Consider the following 24,858-nt stretch of genomic DNA (forward strand, 5'->3'; position numbering starts at 1 on the left):
CTACAGGTGCTGCACCATTCACTCTGGTATATGTTGAACATGTCATTAGGGCCTATGGAAGAATTCTGTCCACGTAGCTTACCAGCAGAAGAAACTTGCCCACCATATATGCAGTTAAGGTCTAAACTAGCTGGCCAGTGCCAACACTGGCCATTGGTTCTTGTAGATTAAAGAACTAAGCAATGATAAAAGGAAGACTTTAAAAAAAAAAAGAGTAGGATGAGGTGAAAAATGTGAACTTTTTCCACTTCAACACAAAGCCTCAAATTCCCAAGTCATCACTATTCTATGGAGAGCAAGGCTACAGCAGACTTGGGAATGTGCACTCATCTACTTGGCCCCCTCTCACAACTGGTAAAAGGTAATTAGGCTGGCTGATGATATTCATTTACTCTGTAAGAGACCTCCATCAAGAGAACAGAGAGGAAATTCAGCAGGGAGCATCTCTGTACCAGCCTGCTTGGGAACAGGTGGCAATGCTTGAACTAGTGACCTCAACATTCTTGGAACTGGCTTTACTCATGTGCACTTTCCTGATATCCTGTGGAAGCTCAGTCTTACTTGTCAACTACATTCCTGCGAGGACTGTTTCTAAGGCATCTTGCAGGTCTGACCTCTTTTCAATCTGAGGGCAGAGAATGGTCCCCTGTTCTTGACCAGAGACGCGCAACATCATTTCCTCTCCCACAGTGTCACCACTGGGCTGCTCCAGTGGCAAGGCAAGGATTCCAATCCGCACTAGTGAAAACTGGCAGCGGTACTATAAGGCTGGCACCACAAGCAGGCATTTTAAGGCCCTGGGAGAGGGAGCTGCCTTCCATGTATGTCTCTGCCCTTTCAGGCTTAATGCAGCTGCAATGTTTATATTCTACACTATTTGTCTGGTGGCCAAATAGAAGGAAATATATAGCTAAGCCCTAGAACCTTTTTATCAAGTTCAATTAGGAGAAGGTAAAAAAGGAAAAGGGCTCTTAGCAGATATGGCTGAGGCTGCCAAAAGTCAAAATAAACACTGAACCCTTATGGGGAAGAGGGAGTACATATGCTATGAGTGAATATTTCAGAGACAGATGGACCTGGGGCCATTCTGTATCTTTTACCCTTACTGGTCTATTAATCTACTTGCATTTCCCCAGTTTTTATTGTCAAGGTATTATAAATTAGGAAACTTACAAAAGAGAGTATGTAATCTTCTCTGAAATGGCCTGCAGATATGTCACTGTACTAAATGTGTTTCAGATTTAATGAAGCTTTAATGTCCTTTTTAATTTTGCCTGTTTCTGTATCACCAGGGGTCGGGCAAGGCAATCAGCACTCAAGAGGGTGGTTTGGTTTAAAACTAGGAAAAAACTCATTTGCTTATGAGTTGCACTGTATTTTCTTAATTAAATTTACTGAGTAAAATGGTTTAAGTTCAGCCAACCAATGACCTTTGTATGTGGATGTAGATTTATAAATAGGTTAAAGAAGAAAAAAAAAAGAATCACAACAAAGCAAACAGATTAGGGCTTAGCCAATGGAAGTCTCTGCCCTCTTTATCATCTTTACAAAAGAAGCATTTAAATTTAGGCAGCTTAAGTCCAGTTTAAAAAAATGTATATTGAAAAATGTGGGCGCACAGAAGCGCCAGCAATTCATCAAATGACTCTAACATCCTTTTCATTCCCAGCAGGGGAGCGGCTCACATTGTAAAAGATTTGGAAAAGCTTTATTTATTTTGGGGAAGTGGAGGTAGAGATGACGGAGGGAGAGGATTCTATTTAATGTTAAATAAAAAAGTGCATTTTAATTCTAAATACATAAGATTCAGCAAAGTGCTAAATACTCTGTTCGTGGTGGGAGATTTACTATGCAAAAGGCAGAAAATGCTCCAAAAACACTTACCAGTTGGGACTACACTTAAATAACAGTAAACCACTAACCTTTCACTGTAAAACTAGGACTGCTCCTCAGTGTTATCTTATTGATCTTTGATTTGTCCAACCATAATCTATGAAATACTCTTGAGTTAGCAGTATCTGAATAGGTTGGACTTTATCATTTAAATAACCAATATATGTGTGAGTGTGATTATAACAATTGCCAAATACATAACAAATGCGTGATAGAAACCTTTGTATTTTAACAAAAAGGGTAGAAGATGTTTATTTACAAAGCAACAAAAATGGCTTCTGTTGATAATAAGAATAATTATTGTCATGAAGTCATAAATGATAAAGAGAAAACATACATTGTAACCAGAAAGCAAGTGCAGGACACAAACTCAGGATATGTTTTTGGTGATCAACTGACCAACTTAGAATATCAACAATGTGGGAGTAGCTTTAAATTTACAGTTATACTGAAGAGCACTGCATTTTATAAATTCTTAATTTAGACATATTCTATGTTTCTCAGCAAAACTGCAAATTGAAAATAAGCATTTTCAATATAGCCAGTGATCTAGTTGAAGGAGGACTTTATAGTCTGAAATGTTCTAAAATTTGTTCTTAATTACCCTTGTGCACATTTTACACAATTAAATTTCCATCGAAGGATTTTGCATTTAGATTGTGCACTGCAGTTAAACCTTTATTTTACAGAAATGCAGCAGCCACTTTGGGACATTCAGACACAGGGAAACTTTAAAAAATCAGACTTAACTACTGGATTACATAAAATTCCCTAGGTGAGATTTCATCCCAAGACCAATTTACACAGTCCTAGAGAGAGAGTTTAAATCATCTGAAACTATGCTAGCGAAGGACCATAATAAATACTAAATACCTCAAAATCTACCCTAAGATTTTTCTTTTCTTCCCGTGTATCAATTTCACTGTCCTCTTACTGTATGGTTTAAAAACAATCCAAAGGATATAACAGCAATTTACCAGTGTTAAAGTGCTTTGGAGGTTAAATTGACAACAAAGAACACAGAAACACAAAGCATCTTGAAGTAGGGTTTCAATTAAATGTGGAGGATTTAGTAATGCAGTACCAAAAAAAAAGAGTTACAAATTAATTTAATCTTCTGCCTATAGTTTGCAGCTGCACTCTGAAGTGTCTTGGGCTTAAGAACAAAGACTTGAAAGGCCTCGGAGTGAGGAAAGCTTCAATTTTTAATGTATAACGCCATTAGCTGATAACTTGTGGAATGTGCAACCCCTGCAGAGGGGCATAAGTGCGAGTAACAGAGACGGATGAAGTGGCATATTTGTTCATGTCTAGAACTATGAGGAAGAGGGTTATTACTAAGACCATCAGGCCCAACAGAAATATGCCCTAATAACCTTTGGGACCCTCCACATTATCAGTTTTCACTACATCAAATATATTAAAATCAAAACCTAATTCACTTTAATTAAAGACAATTAGTTTGTTTTACTATTATTGTTTTAACTTGTGTGACATTATAATACATTGTAAATTAAAGACGGAATATTAAATATAACAAAAGCATCAAACTGTGTACACCTTCCCACCCATGCTTGGTGAAATCAGCTTATCACCGGTGTCTATTTAAGGAAATTCAAGAACAACCATCATTAAAAGTAGTGTAGAAACATTTCACCCTAAAAAGAATTCAGTGGAACCATGCATATGTTTTCCCTATTCAATTTATACTTCTTTTCACATAATGCTTTCCTATAACTCCAAGGATTTCCTTAACACAAACAGAATTATGGCCCAATGGAGGCACAAGAAGCTTAATTAATTTGCCCAAGGTCATACTGTAGGTTGGTGGCAAAGCTTGTTAAATTACTGGTAACTCTGGGCTCTACAGATGTTTTTGGCAATGGCAAAGGCCCCTGTCTGCAAAGGCCCCGGAGACTTCTAGTGCAGAGGGTGAATGAACCACGGCAAATAACTCACGACGCCTGTTCAAAAGGTGCCAAGTGCTCTGGAGAGCTCACAACATTTTCTTTGTGTAGAAAGAGCCTAAATGTGAGTTTCCCACCAGGAGTGCTTCTTAACAGGTCCCAATATTTTAAAAAGAACTATTCATCCTCACTAGAGTCCATTAATAAAAAGTAAATTTATTTTAACTTAAAGATCCCAAGCACAGTAGCGCAAAGAAATAAATCAAACATTTATCCATCATTCAGAAGGTCCTGCATTCTATCCCACAGATTACTAATAATAATGGAGAAAAGATAGCATCACAAATAAATGTTTCTAATACAGTGGGGGTTTTTTTTTCTCTTTTTAAATTAGAAATGGGTTTATTACAGTGGACACTTAAATGGGGCCAGGGCAACAGTAATTCACAAGTACAATATCCTAATGCTGCTCCTTTAATTGCTTTATTTGTTTTACTGTTAAGAATGATTGCTTGCTGTAGTCTAACCATGCATGCTGAAAAGCATGATACATTGAGGTCTCAACCTGGGCAAACTGTACCTAAACTTACACTTTATTGCAGCTTAGTTCACAATCTTCACCTAATATAGGGTTATATCCCAGTGCAGCAAGAGGATAAATCATCCTGGAATATTACTCTGGTAAAGTTTAGCTGTGACTGGAGCATATGTGCTTTCGAGCCACTGAAGCAAAGGCCCATAAAATACACTAATTACTGGAAGTTATGGTCACTGAGTGATTGATAGCGCTCTGCAAGGCAACTTCCTCATTTTCAGCTCTTCTGACGGGGCTCATCCGCCACATAGCAATTATTAATTCATGACCCACCCCTCAGGCGTTAGTACCTTTACTTCTAATTCTCCTGCTACCAAACTACTGCTACAGCTGGACACTGTCTTTCTTCATTCTGATGGCTGGGTAAGGATGATAAAAAGTAGATTTCACGCTAAATGCTATTGTTTTGAATCTTTAAATGTTGCTTGGTCTTTCTAACCCTGCTGTCCTAAAAAACATAATTCTCCTTCCTCTCCCATAATGCTATTTCACTTGCATCATTTTCTTTTTTCTCTTTAAAAAAGAATGTGTGTGTTTATGCATATATATGTATATGTATGCATATATGTGTGTGTATGTGTGTGCGTGTGTTTGTATGTGTGTGTGTATATATCAATCTGTGTGTCTATACTGTATTAGATCAAAAACTCTGAATAATTTTTTAGTGGAACACTGTGGTTTAAATGCAATATATAACTTCAACTAGGCCATAGTAAATATGAGGCAGTTAATTGATAAAAAAAAAAAATGGAACCCCCCCCAACCCTCCATTTAAATAGACCCACTTTTGTAGCTTTGAAGACATTCTAAGTGTTTCAAGTTGATTTCCATCAGTAGCTTCACTCAGAGCAATGCTAATTAAATAATATCTGGGTATATAACTGAATTTCTAAAAGTCACTTAGAAACAACTGCAAAGGTCTCTTTTGATGGTGTTCTGTGCCTTGAGAGGAAATTCAGTGAGAGACTCTGAATTAAAGAGAGATAAAGTTCAGTCATGATGGATGAAAGCAGACATTTTACTTTTCTAATAGAAAAATAAATGTTCTTCAAATTTTGAACAACTCAAAATGCAATACTAAGGGTGGTTTTCCTAGGTGGAATCTGAGATAGTGTAATGGATGAATAGATGACTCCAAGCTACCTATCCTTTCAGAGTTTGTTTCAAATTATTCCTCCTCTTCTGTTGGGAGTTAGTCCCAGAAAACAATTGTGAGGACAAATTCCATATCCTTCCTGTTCATGCCATTCACTGGGCAGTGTATCACATCCCACCTGGTAACTATCTTCTTGTATCTCTAATGCCGGTAAATTTCACTTGTTTAAGGGCAAACTCTAAGTCATAAACTTTCATATGCTCTCCATGACACCAGAAATAGTATTTTGCAGTAGGCTAATGTTGAGCATTTGCTGATTATGATGTACGCCCTGATGGTGATGTCTCCTAGAGCTTGGTCGACTTGGTGCTGCATGGCTTGGTTGCTTCTACTATTAAAGCTACAATACTTTAATAAACATAGTATACAAACTTTTCAGTATTAGGGGCTGACTGTTTTAACTGGTAAGGCCCTCTTACACATACTTCACTGCTTAGAATAATCACTTTCACATACTTCAGCATTATGATTAATTTAGATGGCTTATTTCTTGTTAAAGACTGAAGGGGTACAAAAAGGGAAAAGATTAGAGTTAACTGCCCCCAAATCCATCTCATGTGCTTAATTCAATAACCATTTTAATCTTTACAGTAAGAATTAAGAAATGACACTCTTTCAATATGTTTGTATAATGCTGACCTGTGTGCTCTAACAGTGGGTGGCTTTAATCCTGATAACAGCCCCTAGAGACCTAGCTTGGTGGGGTGTCCTCCATTTCTAAACTGCTCACTGGCGTCATGTAGCTACAGGTACCTGAGAAAACATCAGTGCTGGGGTATAGCCTATCGAGCGCAGTCTAAGCCACACTTGTATTTCCAGACATTTCAAAGTCAAGAGAGTCATAATCAGGTAATATGCTCACACTTCTGGCCTCTCTGTGTGCTGCTGCTCCTGAGAGAGGGGGGAGGGAAGAAAGGAAGGGAGAGGTATGGAGTGGCCATCCCCACACCAAGACTCCATGCATGCAGGTGAAGTCATCTTGGATTTCCCTTCTTGACCACCATCTGACTACACCCTCACCACCCACAGAATCCTGAGAAAAAAATAAATGGTTATTTTAAGCTATTAATATTGGATAATTTATTAAGAATAATAGATAACTGAAATGCTATCCTTGACATTGATGTCAGCCCTCCCACTCATCTGCCCAGTCCTATGCGCTTTTCCACTGCACTTTTACTTATCTTTCTCCCTTCTAGTCAAGGAGCTCCTGAGGGCAAAGTTTGTATCCCTACTGCCAACACAAGGCAGCACTACATAAATGTTTACTGATTAGATGGAACTCTCAACTACCTGCTTCCACTTTATTATAACAGACATACTGGAGATTAGGTTAATTTTTGTGTTTCCTAAAAAAAAAATAAACTAGGTCTTGGCTTCTGAAAAACAACAGCAATTGTACATTTCAAAATACAGTAAAGCTGGGCTTCCCTGGTGGCGCAGTGGTTGGGAATCCGCCTGCCAGTGCAGGGGACACGGGTTTGAGCCCTGGTCCGGGGAGATCCCACATGCCACGGAGCAACTAAGCCCGTGCACCACAACTGCTGAGCCTGTGCTCTAGAGCCCGTGAACCACAGCTGCTGAGGTCCGCACACCTACAGCCCGTGCTCGGCAACAAAGAGAAACCACCGCAATGAGAAGCCCGCGCACCGCAACAAAGAGTGGCCCCCACTCGCCGCAACTAGAGGAAGCCCGCGCACAGCAACGAAGAGCCAACGCAGCCAAAAGTAAATAAATTAATTAATTAATCTATTAAAAAAAATACAGTAAAGCTGAACCAACTATAGGGAGAGTGTAGGTAGCAATCCTGTGAAAAGCAGTGTTGACTATGAGCAGAGTCACAATAAACCAGCCTTTCCCTTTATCTGATTTCCTGCCCATTTACAGTTACCATTTCTCTCTCCTTTTTTCAAACTACTGATCTACTTCTTTTCTACAGCATAGTGGAAGGAGCAGACTTTCATCCAGAGTCAGACATTTAACTGCAGCTCCCTGGTCTAGTCACCTAACCTTTCTGGAAAAGTCCTTTAATTTCTCTGGATCTCAGTTTCCTTATTTGCAAAATAGGAACTTTGATGCTTATAGATCAAAGTTGGTGGAATAATCTTGGGTAACTTAAATTACTGATTTTTTGGTCATTTCCATCACAGTGGGGAGAAGCTTAAATGAGATAATGAATATCAAATGGCTTTGTAAAGCGTTATGTACACATAAAGTGTTGTCACCCTTCAAGAATGACACTGAGCGAGATGTCAACAGCAAGGAACAGAGGAAAGCACACTCCACTGCACATCAGAGGTCCCAGCTGCCAGTCCTCATCGCTTATGCTGTACCTGTGGGCACAGTCCTTCCCTTCTCTGGACCCGAGCTTCCTCACTGGTAGGAGAAGGGATCTGATTTAACAAGTTCTAATGTCTCTCTTCTAGTTAAAAAACACTCTAGTCTCTAAATACAAGATACGGAGTGCAAAAGATTTTTCTAATTAAATGCTAAAAAAATGTTAAAGTTATTATTATTCAGTTCAGAACCAAAGTATGGAAAATAGTCTGTAGGATCTTTGAGAGGATTTTTTTTTTTTTTTTTTTGCGGTATGCGGGCCTCTCACTGTTGTGGCCTCTCCTGTTGTGGAGCACAAGCTCCGGACGCGCAGGCTCAGGGGCCATGGCTCACAGGCCCAGCCGCTCCGCGGCATGTGGGATCCTCCCAGACCGGGGCACGAACCCGTGTCCCCTGCATCGGCAGGTGGACTCTCAACCACTGCGCCACCAGGGAAGCCCTGAGAGGATTTTTAAAGCCAATTTCAGGTCACTGGATTTGAGTATTGATAGATCTCTATGAGCAGTGGTTTTTATTGCTCAGTATCTCAAAGGTAGCAGCAGCGGTTCCTCAAATTATCACACTCAGAATTTTAGAGTTGACAGATGTCACTAAAACACTGGCCCCTTTTATCTTTTAGATCTCAACTCAAAAGTAACCCGACACCACTCAGTTACTCCTATCATACGGTGCTGTTTATTTCTGTCTAAAAAGTTATTATTGTCAAGCACCCTTCTTTAAAATGTAGGCTCCATTAAAGCAGGGATTTTGTCACTTTCATTCCTAGCAATGTCCCCAGTGACTAGCACAGTGCCTGCCACATAATGGGCACTCAACAAAAATGACTAAGTGACTAAATGAATAAATGGCTGCATCTTGTCTAACCTTATACCTGTCTCTTCTACAAAGTATTTCTTAAAAAAAAACAAACCTGAGACAAGTATTCAGTCACTACCTAAATGCCCCTAGGGATGTGGGCATTTTTTTTACCTCTAAAAGGATGACTGCACTGTTGAGTAGGAAGGGTGCAGGGATATATCCATTAAAAAACTCTTCTTTATACTGAATAGAAAACCACGGGCTTTTTGTTTTTTTTGTTAGCTTCAGAAAGCTCAGCCCCGTCAGTCATAAAGTAGCAGCTTGCCTCTCCACTGACAATCCTTCAAACACTGGAATATGGGTTGTCAAATGCCTGCTTTGTCTTCTCTTTATTTCTTTATTCTTCATATCAAGACTGTGTTGATTTAATGTTTTTTTTCTTTTTTTTTAAAGTCCAAATTTTGTGTGTTTGTGTGTATACACGATTCGGACATGTGCTCTTGGAAAAACTTTAAAATCAGTCTGAAATCCATCAAAATAATAAAATGCTTAGCTGGGACTGCTAGCACCTGTTCCATCTTGTTTTGTCAATCTCATGGTTGTTCAGGATAGCTCTGAGCACAAAGGAAGCTCAACAATGCCTCATTCAGTGGGAAACACTTCACTTTGTCTGCCAGTTTCACATGCACTGCAATCACTGACAACCCTGGAAAATGCACATTTAGGCATGGTAATCTGAGACAGCTGGATCCCTTCACAGACCTTGCAAAAGGCTGAACTAGTCGATCCATCATCTGCCAAAGGTCATTTTAACAGCTCCTTTTTGCAATAAGTTATATAAAATTTTAGACAAAAAATGACAATAGAGAAAAATCAAGTTAAGACAATTACAGAAAGGGGAGCGTGAGAAGAGGAATGAGTGACTGGAACTGTTACATGCTGTTTTCCTCAATATTCTTCAATGGAAGGGAAGGAGGCCCATGACAAGGATTCCAGAACCACACTTCTACCCATTTTCCTATACAATCTTCCACTGAAATTTCCTTTGTCTTTGGACCCTTCAGCTTTAATTCTTCAGCCTTCTGATGGTTTTCAGCAGAAACTTCTGATCAACAGGTGAGATATTTCACTAGATGGAGCAGCAGATAACATATTATAATAAGAGTCAATGTCCACTCACGTTCTTGACAATAATTATAAAAAGGAAGAGGAGAAAAAAATCAATATTTGAGTGGTGCACACCAAATGCCAAGTTTTTATGGTCAAGGGAAGCTGACAGCAGCTGCTTAGAGGGCATCCAGAGCCATCCGTCACCCCTCAGACCAGGTTCATAATCACCAGGGGCTAGAAAGGCAAACAAAGCTGCAGCTGTAGATCCACTAGAGACAGTTGTGTCTCTGGAAACTTTTTTTTTTTTTTCGTAGGGAGAGCGGGGAATAGGTTCTTCTGTATATTTAGAGGCAGGAACCAAGTCTAGGTAATGCTCCATAATTCTCTTCACCTGGTAAACATCCACTACCTAGATGTTATTTCAAAGAGAAGCTTACTTCTCAAGGTAATTTAATGGGGTTGTTACTGTTAGTTGAAAGTATTTATTAAAAAGCCTAGAATACTGAAATTGCCTTCTCTCAAAAAAATAGGTGTTTACTATTATTGTTTATTTTCTGCCTCCTTCATTACATTGTAGGTTCAACAAGGAAAGGAAACATACCTATTTACCAATGTGTCCCCAGCGCCTAGTAAAGTATCTGGCACATAAAAAGTGTTCAATAAATATTTGAGGAATGACTTCTAATGTTCTCTTTGCTCCACAGATAAGAGGCTGACACTCAGAGTGGCAAAATGACTTGGCCAAGATAACACTGATTTTAAGTGGTGGCGTCAACATTTCTGGTTAACGCAAAATGTGTGCTCTTTAACAGTTCAAGGATTAGGATGATAGCCTTAATATCGGAAAATATATCATAGAAAGAAAATGACATACTCTTCACCACACTTCTCCAGAAACTTCTGTCAAAGGTACTGGGCTGGGTGATCCACGTCACTTTTTCAATACTTTTATTTTCATTTTACACAGCTCACTATACTCTATGTGTTTGCTTGTAAATGTAGAAAATCACACTGCATTTTCTTGATATCTAATGAGTCTTATCTGATATCCATTAAACAGTATGTATAAAGGTAAAATCAAAAAAATTAGATGTGTTAACAGCTTTTCACAGTTCCATAAGACAAGGTAGTTACATCCAACTATTTGTACATTTTACCCTAAATTTTCCTTGGGACAATTCTATTACAGATGTCTACAGAGAATTCAATAATTTTCTATTCTCCTACAAAAACTCACTTTCTCTGGGCAAAAGCACTGACATACATCATTTAGAAAAGTTAGGATTTTTTTTTTCTTCTGTAGAAATACTAAGAAGAAGGCCATCTGAAATGACATACAAATATTTCTCTCATGTTATAAAATTAAAATTGAAACATTTCTATTGATGATTTCCTCCCCTTTGTTTTCTCTGTTCATTCTTCCTGAAACTTCTGTTTTTTACGTTAGACTTCCTAACCTGGTTCTCTGATTTTTTTTTTTTTTTGGCTGCATTGGGTCTTTGTTGCTGCGTGCGGGCTTTCTCTAGTTGAGGTGAGCGGGGGCTACTCTTTGTTGCAGTGCATGGGCTTCTCATTGCAGTGGCTGCTCTTCATGTTGTGAAGCACAGGCTCTAGGCGCGTGGGCTTCAGTAGTTGTGGCTCGCGGGCTCTAGAGTGCAGGCTCAGTAGTTGTGGTGCATGGGCTTATTAGTTACTTGGTGGCATGTGGGATCTTCCTGGACTAGGGATCAAACCCGTGTCCCCGGCATTGGCAGGCAGATTCTTAACCACTGCACCACCTGGGAAGTCCCTGGTTCTCTAATTTTTAATACTCTATTTGTTGTTGTCATCTGAAAGTTCCTTTGTTACAGCAGCCTGTTCTTGTTTCCTAGATGCAACATTTTCTCCCATCCCTCTGAGAATATCAGAGTTCATTTGAATTTTTCTCTCCTGCATAGTGTCCAAGCCCTCCAAATTGCTTTCTTTTTCAGTTATTTTAGGTCTCTGTTCTTACCTTAAAAGACTTCCTCAAATGTTTTGCTAAGAGTAAGGCACTACAAATCTGACTAGTAACTCTGTGCTTTTGAGTGGAGCCTGTAGGCTGAGGTAACACGATCTCGCTGGACTGTTTCCCTGGAAAACTCCCAATGCCTGGATCTTTAAGGCCTCTTGGTCACATTTCCCTAAAGAAAGTCTCCTCCAAGACGCAAGAGGGAAGAGATATGGGAACATATGTATATGTATAACCGATTCACTTTGTTATAAAGCAGAAACTAACACACCATTGTAAAGCAATTATACACCAATAAAGATGTTAAAAAAAAAAAAGAAAGTCTCCTCCAGTATCCTTCCTGAAAAGTAATCTTGGCTTCCAGTGTCCCAGGAACAGGGTGTAGTAAGATGGCTGGGAGTCTCCACATTTAGAATCTAAACTTTCACTTAATGCCTCTGTGCTCAGTAATGGGACCCAGCCTTCTACACTGCCAGGTATCACTTATTTTATTCTCAGAGAAACTCCTCTACTCAGTCTTGTGTTAGGGCTGGGGAGGGGTGACTGTCTGCTCATGCTGAGTTAGGCAAAGATCCTGTGGGTTGAACAGCTTAACTGTTTCTCAGACATCTTTAAGACAATTCTCTTCTCTGGCCCCACCTCTACTCCTAGTTCCAGATATCTGGGACCACCAATTCCTGAGCCTTCTGGGTAGTTTAAAGGAAATCAGGTGCTCCTCTCTTTCTCTACTGCTGGCTTAGGATTTCAACACTCTCGGTTCTGCTAAGTTGTGTATTGTTGTTCATCTGCTTTCCCACATTCAAAATTTGGTTGCTGTTGTCTCCTTTCCTTTTTTAATAAAATTTTTTAAATTTTTTGGCCACGCGATGCGGCCTGTGGGATCCTAGCTCCCCAACCAGGGATCGAATCTGTGCCCCCTGCATTGGAAGCGCAGAGTCTTAACCACTGGACCGCCAGGGAAGTCCCTCTTTTCCCTTTCTTTATGGTAATAAGCCTTAAAAGAAAAAAAATCCCTTCACGGTAATTTTTAGTGGAGTTTGAGGTGAGAGTGGAAGATAACACATGCATTCCATGCTTTAACCAAATTAGGAGGCTTTTTGAACCATATGTAAACATTTCAAAAAGTAATTCCTCTGAAAGAGAGGGGATAATGGCTTAATTTTCTCATTGTGCCCTTTCCAGAAGCTCTGAAACAGAGCTCCCATCTAAAGGCCCCGAGAGATTAAGTGATTTATCCAACGATCTATAGTGTGCTGGCTGAAGTGGAATTTGAGTCTAGGTCTGATACTCTGGCAAACAGAAAATTCTTCTTCACATGCAAAACGTTTATGATCTATTCAGCAAATGTTAGTGAGCACTTATGGTAAAGGCTTCGTCAAACTTTAACTCTGATCTTTATTTTCAGAAACTGCTTTAAAACCATTACAGAAGTATGAAAAAATTGAGCCCCAAAGATTTCTTGAGTACTCACTAGGGCAGTGAAATTGTGCTAGAGAGTGTAGGAGATTATGAGAGAATCAGATTTAAATCCTGTCATAAGGAACTACGACATAGCTATAAATGAATAAAATACAAAGTGGAAAACGCACATGCCACAAGGAAGATGTAGATGAAGGTCAGAAGGAGAAGAAATTACTTTCAGCCGCAGAGATCAGAGTTGGTGTTATAAAGGATGTGTATTTAAATTGTATCTTGGGGAGAAGAAGAAAATCATATTCCATGTAGAGTGAACAGCATAGTATTCCTTGAATATTTTTAACTTGGTAAAGGTAATTTTGAAGCTCACAAGAATAACTCTGTCAAAACAACAGAACCCATCAAATCCTTAGAAGATGGTGCTACTTTGATGACAATGACCTTGTGTGACTCTCTGAACGTGTTCTTCACCTATCTAGACACATTTTTCTAAGCCACGGACCTTGCTTTCATCATTTAACACATCATTCAAACCACTTCAGTAAAACAGTGATCACGCTGAAGAGGGGTCTCAGAGGACTAGATGACACTCCAATTAACCAAGCGCATCGAGCCAGATTGTTCTACGCTTTGGACTCAAGAGACTGGTGGAGAGAGGAGGCAAACAAAGGCAGAAAGAGCGAGGACCCAAGTGAAAAGAGCAAAATGCATGCGCTAAAGACAGGGCTTTCAGTCTGACTCCTGTGGAAAAGCCTGTCAGATTATTCACCACCGACCTTAATAAGGTTTACAATAGCCCGCCAAAGAGAATCACAAACCAGAACATGTACTTGGAGAGCTCATACTCAGTGAGAACAAGAACACTGCAAGACTGACCTGGTGCCTTTTTAGATGTATGTGCGTCCTCCTGAGCGCTGCAAACACAAGGCTAGAGGAGGGCGTGTGTTGACTTCTTTTTTTGACCCAATTAGGACCAACTTAAAAATCCAGCTTTTCCAAATAATACTGCTTACTTCCCTCCCACAGATTCGTGCTGTGACTTGAATGACACAAGAATATGAATGGATTCACTAATTAGTAAGAAGCAACAGTGGGACTTTCTCCTCAAGCCATTCGTTCCATGGGAGAAGAGAGAAGCAATGCACAGCCTGTGAAATTCAAAAATTCTGCCCTAATATGTTTTAGGTACTCCTTACCCCTAGAAATTAAAATCATCAAAATTGGTAAGACAAGCCCTTACCATGTACACATTCAGCCCTAAGCATCACCCAGTCCACTGAATCAGGGCATGCTTTCTACAAGAGTCAAACAAATACTCTGGGGCAGGATTCATCTTCCCAGTTTGTCCTAGTGCAGAAATTTTGTACTCTTGTTGGTGATCCTCGCTTCTTTTTTCTTCTCTACTTTTTTGAATTTTCACACTGATTCTTGTCATGAAGGCTCAAGGAAGAAGTGCAATTAATTCCACGTGGGTTTTGACCTTTACTTCATTCTACAACTAATCCACATGAGGAGAACTACAACACAGTTAAGGATCTAAAAACCATAAACAAAAAACATAGAAAGGGGCCAAAATCTTTACATCTAGTAAAACTGCTGTGCTCTAGTCAAGCTTAATCATCTCATTTTTCCCCTTCTTAGGGGTATTTCCATCTTTATGTTACTTCTGCCAACTCCAAACGCTATATACAGCTGACAAAATCCTGGAAAAGCAGCACTTCATGCAGAATTGAGAGGAGATGGGGGCAGTTCCGTCCCTGGATAAGGAGATAGTCTGATGTTAAAGATTCTTTGCTTAAGGCGCAAATGTACCTGCGACTTTTTTAATGGCACAGTTTAGCTGCACGCAGCATCATCTTTTATGGAAGAGTGTGGCGAGAGGCCTTGTTATGAGTCCCCGTGGGGACTGTGACAGCACATCAACAAGGGAAGGGGCAGTATGAAGAAGGCAAGCAAGGGTGAACCTTGTATCTTAGGAGTTTAAAGCAAGGAAGGCAGCCTTCTAACTCTTGCATCACCAAACCTCAGGGATTTTATGGAATTTGGTGGGGGGAGTGCTAGGTAGAGGTAGAAGGGATAGAAAACTCTGGTTCCCATTTTGTCTCTATCTGATTCTTGTGTAATTTCAGGAAACTTCCTTTGCTTGGTTTCCTGTATTTTTATCCCATTTGTTTTTTTACCACCCGGTACCCTAGGGGAATAAACTGATTGACTCAAGACGCTTTGAGGAAGGTATTCGCACAAATAGGTAGACCTTGCATACCTAGACACTTGCTCTCTCCTGAAGGGTTTACAAAGATCCACCCCAGAGTGTGCTGGGGAGTGGGAGGGGCTCCTCCATCTGTTCTTTCTTTCTCCCGGGGGCAACTCCCTTCAAGACAACCCAGCTCAACTGTCAACTCCTTTGAGAAACCTGCCACCCTCCCAACCTTTGTGGCTGAGAGCACTTCATAAACATCTTTACTAACAACACTATCACACTGCGCAGGGCTTTAGGTGTCTGTCTTCTCTGTCAGAGGCAGTCTTTTCTCAGCTTTTTGTGCTCCACTCTCCGAGGCTTAGCACGTGGTAAGTGCTTAAATAGTAATTACTGAATGAATGAAAGTTTCTACCCTTTGGAGTGTGTACCTAGAAAGGGAACCTTTCACTTTTAAAAGTGAGGATAAACAGAAGAGAAGCAATTCTTCTTTGAAGATGGTGACTATGTTTCAGAACACAATTTGTTACTCAGAATTTTGAAATGCTATTGAGATTCACACTTCTCTCAATCTACAGTGATTTTAAACAGGTTTTACCACATCTGTTCCAAGAACACTGTGGTGAAAACAAAGAAGAAACTGGCTCTTCAGTGCTTTTTTGGACCAACTTCCCACTCTCTTCAGGTAATGTTCTCATCGCATCTGCTCCTAAAAAAAAGAACCTTGGGGTTCTCTTCATTACTGAATCACACACAATTTCTTATCTATGGACTCAAAACCTCCGACTCCCATTCCCTATCACATATTTTTTGTTGCCTTGTACCCCAAATGAATCTGGTATATAACACATTCCAGGGCTTTACTCTTCTCTCTAAAGACCTACTCCACCACCTGTGTTTGGTCATCTGTTCTCACTTGCCTGTCTGGTGGATCATAGGCTCCCAGAATACAGAGACTACGATCACATAGTCCCTTTCAAAAGCATTTAGTTAAGCATCACACACACAGAGGTGCTCAACAACCCTTTCTGATGATCATAATCAGACTGCACTTTACATCCTCGAAGGTTATCTCCTCCCCCTTCTGATCGCACATCTGGCTCCTCAACAACCATTTTAAAATGCAGTGAGAAGGGAAACACCTAACCCTTCTTGGCCCTCACTCCTGACCAGTGGTCCTTTTCTACTCTCCACTTTACTACATGAGCCAACACGCTCCTTCTGGCATTCAGGTGTCTCACACTCAATGATGACACTTTTTCACACTGTTCCTTACACCTTAATCCTCCTCAGTCTTACAGTGTCAACGAGTCCGTTTTCTCCAGTATTCTGAAGACCGTTCAATAGTTTACCTCCAGGATAAATGAACATGATCAACGAAACCCAAATACATCGATGGCAATCTCGCTCCCTAAATGACAGTCTCTTTTTATTACTCTTTGTATCCCTAGCACCCAGCAAAATACTGGCAGACATATATGTCAATATGCAATATAAATATGTGCTATTTGTTAAGCAACTATGTATCTACCCATCTACTCATATACCTATCTGCCTACCTATCTTAACTGATCTCCCTGTTTCCATGATCGCCCCTCTATATTCTGTGCTCCACAGAGCACCCCATCATCCTCTGAAAATATAACTCAAATCATTTACTCTCAGAGTAACATCTAAAGTCCTTACCGTGGCCTACAAGGCTGCATATGATCTGGCCCCTGGCTACCTCTCTGACTGTATTTTTTCCCAGCTTTCCCTTTCTAACTCCACTCTAGTCACCTGGGTCTCTCTGCTTTCCTTAAACATGCCAGCTTAGCACCTTTGTATCTGCTGTTGCCTGATGGCCCCCTCACACCATTCCAGTCTCTGCTCAAAGGTTGTTTTATCAGAAAGGACTACTCCACTTCATTTTTTCCCTTAGGACTTACCACTGCCTGACAAATTATATATTTAGTTTTCCTTCTGTTTTTTGTACTTAATGCCCCACCCCTCCCCAAATGCAAAACTCCATTAGAATCAAGAATGGAGTGTACGTCATTACTATATCCCCACTGCCTATCTAGCAGATATAGCAGGAGCTCAAAACCTGGATGAAGAAACGAATGTGGAAGAAAGGAATGGTGAATATGTATGCGTGCTCTAAATCTTAAATCTATTAGTTACACTGTCTGACAGTATTGCTATGCCTCTGCATATTGTTAAGTCACACAATTTTGGAGTTGTTGCAGAAAGCTAAAGAAAGACAAGAACAGACTGCTTAGAGTCACAGAATGTTAGTCTGGAACGGGGCTTAGAGATCATTATTTTACAGATGAAGAAACTGAGACCCACTGTGAGGGACACTGGCTTGCACAGCGCCACCTAGAAAAGCAGTAGCAAAGCTGGACCTGCAATCCAGGTCTTTCATTCCCAGCCTACGAGTCGTATCTTTACACCACGTAACTTCTCAAATGTCCTACACTATATCTGGTCTTTTACCAAATACATTTAATGATGATGATTTAAAATATGCAAAGGGAAATTATATAATAGCAAGAGCTGAGCTCCACAGATCAAAAATACTAGTTTTCCCTGAAACAGGCTAATTGGACAAGCCCTTCAGGATTCTGTTGGGAAACTTAGTTCTGAGCATCTGTCCACCAGTATTGCTAACCTGTCAGCTGATACATACATACTGTATTTCCTCTTAGATTCTCTTTCACGAAGAAGCAGAAGAATATGGTTTAATAAACACTGAATACTTTATTTTTGCTTTCTTTCTATAGTGCAAGTGAATTCAGTCTGAAGATATCTCCTTAGAAATTCAACTGCATTCATGCATTACAAAAATCACAGAAAAAGAAAATCACAGAAAAAGTATTTGACCAAAAGAAAAAAAGTTGATGAAATTGTGACTGCAACTCACCCATGATCTTGTTTAAGGAGTTCTTTCTACTTTTTAAAGAGTCCTCCTTTATCTGAATCAATGTACATAAGACACAATTCTTGAAGCACTGGTGATTATCCAGACTTTATACTACTATAGTTCACCCTGAGCCAGATGTCCTTCTAATATAAGTCCTATGCATTTCCTTACGGATCAAAGATCATTGTACAGAACTCTTAGCACAGACCTCTAGTGGAGCTACATGTAGCTTACCAAGATAAAGTCCACTCTAAATACAGCTATAAAGAGTAAAGACGTTAAAATGGTGCTAAATGCATACACCTAACCTCCTCTAAATCATATCACACCCTGTCGCCCAACACATGATATGATCCTACTGGAACAAGGGGTTTTTTTTTTTCTTTCTAAACAAACATATAGAAACTATACATCCAAATGAGTAGGGCTGTACTTCTTAATAAAGTAATCACCTCTGGAATTTATATATGCATTCCAACAAGGCTACTATCACACATAATGTTTTTGGAATTTCTCTTTCAAATCACAGGTTCTCCACATTTAGTGTGCATAAGGATCACACTGGGAACATGTTAATAATGCTGATTCTTAGAAATGTGAATTTAATTGGTTTTAGATGGAGTCTAGGAACCTGTATTTTTGGTTTTTTTTGGCTGCAGTCGCCGGTGGCGGCAGTCGCCGTAGGAACCTGTATTTTTAAGAAGCGCTCCAGATAAGTTTTACACAGATGATCTGTGAGAAATAACACTTTAGAATAGTCAGCTCACAAGCCATGCAAGGGTATCAAAATAAGGACTATTGAGTTAAACTCTGTTTACATGTACACATAACACACTGGAGGTTTCACTTTTTTTTCAAAATCTTCATCCTTCCTGATAGAACATATTAGTACAGATATACACAGAAGCACCTATTTCCAAACAACATACCTCCATAAAAGAGATTCCTAAGCTCCAGACATCAGAATGGATTCCATATTGTTCCCCTGAAATTCTTTCAGGCTGTAAGAAAACAGAAGGGAGCTTGTGAGTTGATGTAAGCTACTCCAGGAAACACATACGCTAATGTGAGCTCAGTTAAGGCAGAGAGCCATCAATATCTGCACAGCACATTATGAAAAGAAAAACAATTTTATATGTATGTGTTTTATATAGATAATACATAGAAACCGTATAGGTAATATAGGTATATTGGATATAATCTCATTGAATCCTCACAAAGACCCTATGAGGGAAACTTTGTTATAAAGAAAATGAAGGCTCATATTAGTGAAATAATTTAGGCAAGTCCTAAACTACTAAATGAACTGAGAATTCAACCCAGACCAAATCCAGTGAGTGGTCTTAGTTGTGGAGTGACAAATTACAGCACATTATATAATATCATCACTTATTTGCATTTTGGGAGATGGGTCTGAATCACTAGGAATTCTGTTATTTTAAATTTTTTATTTGGAAATAATATTAAACTTATAGGAAAGTTGAAAGATTAAGACTAGTACAAAGAACATCCATATTTCCTTTGCCCAGATTCACCTACTACTCAACATCTCATCCCATGTATCAGGGTTTCTTTTTGATATAAACCAAGGAACAGTTCAAATGGTCCATTTGGGACTCTTGGTCCTCCATTCAAGATATGTAGAAAATACTTGGTCTAACAATTACCTGCACACTCTCTACTTCAACGGAAATAATTGCATACTGAAGTGGGTGCTGCCTGGTCTCTCTATCCCTCCAGGATTTGGCATTCAGAAAGGTACTTCACAGAAGTCTTTTGAATGAACACAGGAACAAATGAACAAGAGAAACTGAGGTTTTGCTGAGATGGAACGGTTGCTCAAGGTTACACAGCTAGTCATGGCAGGGCTAGGATCATGACCCACACTCCTTGGCCCCCAGTGCAGTATTCTCTTCTTTGTACCATCCCTGGAGTTCTTGGAAGCCACCACAGCCATCATCCTTCAAAAGTTTCCATGAGAGCCCTTATGAGTAACTGGGGTCAGGGTCAGCCTGCAGACGGAAGAAATGGACATCCACCACTCACCAGCAGGGGATATACCATGAGTGTAGAAGATGTGTGCCAGATACTCTCAGGTGAGTTGGCACAGTCCTACATCTTGGGGAGTTGGCTTAGTTGGGACCCAGAACTTTGTAACCTACTTCCCACTCCCACCTATGAGGCTATCTCAATGTATTTAATGCCTTCTCCCCCACTTCTCATAAAATCACATAAAGCCCTACCCTGAGGTAGCAGATTGGATTGTCTTATTTCTGTTCCTTTATTTATTTCTTTAATTTATAAAACCCCTTTCCTACCAAGAATAATTCTTCCCAAGTGTCATGTGACCATTTCTCCCAGCTGCTACCAGATATGGTCATTCCAATCCCCTAATACTTTTTCTTTTATCTTCTAATCCCCCATACCACCACTTTTCAAGGTCCTGGCTCATACCTGAATGAACCCATTATCCATTTCTAGTTAGAGCAATACATAATAGGATGCGTTCATATGCAACTGGCCAGCCAGTTACAGGAATAATGCCATCATCATAATATCAACAACGGCATCATCACTCTGTGCATTTATTGAAGAATTTCCATGTGCCAGGCACTGTTCTAAGTGCTTTTCATGCATATTTCACTTCAGACTCATAAACACCCATACTAGACTGGTACTATTATCATCCGCATTTAACAGATAAGGAATATGAGAACAGAGGGATTTAATTTGTACCCCCTAGAAAAGGATAATAATAGCTATCGTTTAATAATCACCTAGTTTGTCCCAGACACTGGGCTAGATACTTCGCATCCTCTACATTTTATAACAATCTTACAAATATTATTATTTTAAATTTATTTTATTTATGTATTTTTGGCTGTGTTGGGTCTTCGTTGCTGTGCGCAGGCTTTCTCTAGTTGCAGCGAGTGGGGGCTACTCTTTGTTGCGCGTGCCACAACTACTGAGCCCAAAAGCTGCATCTACTGAAGCCCGCGTGCTCTAGAGTCTGTGTTTCGTGATAAGAGAAGCCACTGCAATGAGAAGCCTGCACAATGCAATGAAGAGTAGCCCCGCTCGCTGCAACTAGAGAAAGCCAGCACGCAGCAACGAAGACACAATGCAGCCAAAAAATAAGAACTTAAAAAAATAGTTTAAAAACAATGTCTTAAAAAAAGAGAAGAACTTCTAGCAAACATGAAAATCCTAAAATCCTCTATAATTGTTAAAGAAATGACCAAATGTTGCCTTCCTCCTTCTGTCCTCTCTCCCTTTCTTCATCCACTAACTGACAGTTATCAATATACAGCACTTCATCTAGAAGTGCAAGACCAACAATAAGGTTAAATATAATCATCACATTTGCCCACTGAACTACTAAAACAAATGTAAACTGTAATGTGAAAATAAAGCACAGAAAAATTAAATTTAAAAAGAAAAATTAGCAAAAATGATAATGGTCACAGATATCAGAAGGCAAATAGGAGAACTCCTTAAGGATGAGAGTCTAACAACTTCTCATTAGAGAAGTTATTCTTACAGTAAGCTAACAGACTGAGATTACTGTTGTGATGCAGCACTCAAGCACGAATGCTGAGTGAAAGGTGGGCAGCCAGCTCTACAGGTGTATCCTCAAGAATTCGCAGGGACTGGGAAACATGTCCAGGTGGCTGACACTGACACAGGTACAAGATAAGTCCCAATACATTCTGAATGTATAGAGTCAGGACTTGATGGCCTAAGGCTGCACAATTCAAATCTGTTCTCACACTTGAGGCCAAGGTGGCCTGCTCTGTCCTCTCCCCTCTAAAACCAAACCAAACTAAACCAAACCAAACCAAACCAAACCAATGGCCAGGTATGACACTACTGAGAGAAGACCTGTGATGAACATTTTTCTGTTAAAAAGCAAAAGCTGAGTTACTTTCTGACATGACATTTGTCACTAGTGTGGAAAGCTTAATAAACGGAAAACCATGACTCTTGTCTGAAGCACCTGTAGTGGAGTTAAAGTGTTGGGGAAAAACTCTCGTCTGTACTTAATGAGAACAGTAAGGAGTGGTGATGATATAAAAAGCAGAGGATTCTAAAAGGGCAGTGGCTCTAAGATGGCATGCACACTCCACCCCTCCACTTACCGCTGTGACTGGGCATTTACCCAGGGCCCATATTTAGTTAACTCATTCCAGAATTGTTTCTATTTATAACACAGTACCCTAGGGTTTACTTGTCAAAAGCAGGACGATACCAAGGTACATCCCTTACCTCTTCCCATAAAGAAACTTCTGCTCAGGCTACTCAGAAAATTAACAAAGTATGCACAAATACTTTAGGCTAGTATGTAATCAAAAAGTATATATCATAAACAATGGGATTTTTTAGAAAGCCGGCAAGATCACTGTGTGGGTAGTAGAGCATACTGGTTAAACAAGGATTCTGGAGTCACACTGCTCTAACTCAATCTATTTTCCAGTTCACTAATTCTCTCTTCTGCTCCATTCAATATGCTACCAAATAGTGAGCTTTTCATTTTTATCTAGTAGTTTTGTTTGGGACTTTCTCGAATCAAGTATGTCACTTAAAAAATTTTGATCTAAAGTCTGCTTACAACTGCTGTTCCTTCATGTTGCTCTGTTTCCTCGTGTGACTAGTTTTCTTTGGCTGCTTGTTAGTTTTTGTTCTTCAAAAAAATGTTTGGAAAGGTTCTCTGAGGCCTAAAGTGGATGTGCCCACCTCAAACAATATTCTCAGCATGAAGCTCCTTTTCTAACTCAGGTCACATATACAAACATCCAGGGTGTAAATCTGTGCCAGAGTTAAGTCTATGGCCACAACTTTCTCCCTTTTCCTTTTTCTCCTGCTGCTCTGCTTGGCTCTGAGAAGCCTTCTCTTTTGTTCCCTGGATCGGGGAGGAAGAGCAGCTTTAACTCTGGTTTGCTTTTATACTGGGGTGAGGGCCTCTTCAGGCTTCCAGCATAATATGGGGAAGATCTTCTCCAAGACCCTCTGCCTTAAGGGAGCCCCCATATCATTCACAGCTGTAGCAGTACAGCCAAATGTCCTCAGGAATAAGCAGCTTTGGTGCTCTGACATTCTGCTTTCCCTTCTGTTTCAGGTTTCCATCTGAAAACCATCCTGGGAGTTCCCCGTTGTCGTTTTAGCTCTTCAGTGCACTTGAGATGGTTTTTAAAGTATTTTAATTAGCACTTTTCAACAGAAGAGTTGGTCCAAATAACCTAATGTGCTACTACCAGAAGCTAGAAGCTGGTGTCCTAATTAAATCTTGACTGTCACTACTTGCCAGCTCTGAGAACCTGGGCTAAAGTTACTTCACCTTTGGTTTCCTCATCTGTAAAATGAAGACGATAATAACAATATGTATGCTTAATGGAGTTGTCTGAAGATTAAATAAATCCATGTAATATGCTCAATTCAGTACATGCCACGTGGGGATGCTCAGTAAATGTTGGCCTCCTTCTAATCAACACCACCATGTACGATCACTGCATGAGCATGGCCAGCTGAGTTGTATCATGTAATCTGTATAGGTTATAATCTGGGTAAAGGTAATTTCTAAGAACAGGAATAGTCCAGGTAGAAAACAATGTTCAGGAGATAAGAATAGTTATTTAGATTGACTTTCTGATACCAAAGGACAAGTATCTGCATAAGATTTCTTAATTTCAAAACTTCAGGTATTCGTAACAATAATGTCAAACTTTTATATTTGATTTTTAAAAACTGTAATAGGACTTCCCTGGTGGTCCAGTGGTTGGGACTCAGCGTGCTGCAGGGGTCATGGGTTCAATCCCTGGCTGGGGAGCTAGGATCTCTCATGCCGCATGTGCAGCCAAAAAAATATATATACATAATACATCACAATGACTGAAGAGTGGGTTAAAGTTTCAGGGACTTCTGTCTTTATTATTAATTTTTTTAATAGCTTCTTTTTTTATATAAATTTATTTTATTTACTTATTTATTTTTGGCTGTGTTGGGTCTTTGTTGCTGCGCATGGCTTTCTCTAGTTGCAGCGAGTGGGGGCTACTCTTCATTGTGGTGTGTGGGCTCCTCATTGCAGTGGCTTCTCGTTTCGGAGCATGGCTCTAGGCGTGTGGGCTTCAGTGGTTGTGGCACTCGGGCTCAGTAGTTGTGGCTCGTGGGCTCTAGAACGCAGGCTCAGTAGTTGTGGCACGTGGGCTTAGTTGCTCTGCAGCATGTGGGATCTTCCCAGACCAGGACTCAAACCTGTGTCCCCTGAATTGGCAGGTGGATTCTTAACCACTGCGCCACCAGGTAAGTCCCCTTCTGTCTTTAAAATAGAGTAAAAGTTCTAGTAATCAGAATTTCCAAGAAATGATTTAATTTAATATAAGCCACCAAAGCCTTTTGGACCCCTTTTGTAATCCTTCTGGATGAAATCCTTTTAAAATATAGTTGAAAATATTTCTTGCTTTGGATTAAAATGTCCATTAAACCTAATCACCTGCCCCTAAGATGTAATGTGTCCTTGAACACGCCCCTTCAATTTTGGGGTCTCAGTATCCTCATTG

At 39.9% G+C, this 24,858-nt stretch overlaps 1 protein-coding gene across 3 annotated transcripts in view; it reads right to left on the bottom strand.

Annotated features, from left to right (window-relative positions):
• Positions 1 to 24,858, bottom strand: part of MAP2K5 (mitogen-activated protein kinase kinase 5) — a 263,527-nt gene that overhangs the window by 81,950 nt on the left and 156,719 nt on the right. For all 3 annotated transcript variants that reach the window (XM_060005718.2, XM_060005717.2, XM_060005716.2), the window contains exon 16: positions 19,234 to 19,305. In XM_060005718.2, the coding sequence (XP_059861701.1) occupies positions 19,234 to 19,305 (72 nt within the window). The remainder of the gene's footprint in view (positions 1 to 19,233; positions 19,306 to 24,858) is intronic.

The sequence above is a fragment of the Delphinus delphis genome, chromosome 2 (assembly GCF_949987515.2).
Source record: "Delphinus delphis chromosome 2, mDelDel1.2, whole genome shotgun sequence".
NCBI classification, from domain to species: Eukaryota; Metazoa; Chordata; class Mammalia; order Artiodactyla; family Delphinidae; genus Delphinus; species Delphinus delphis.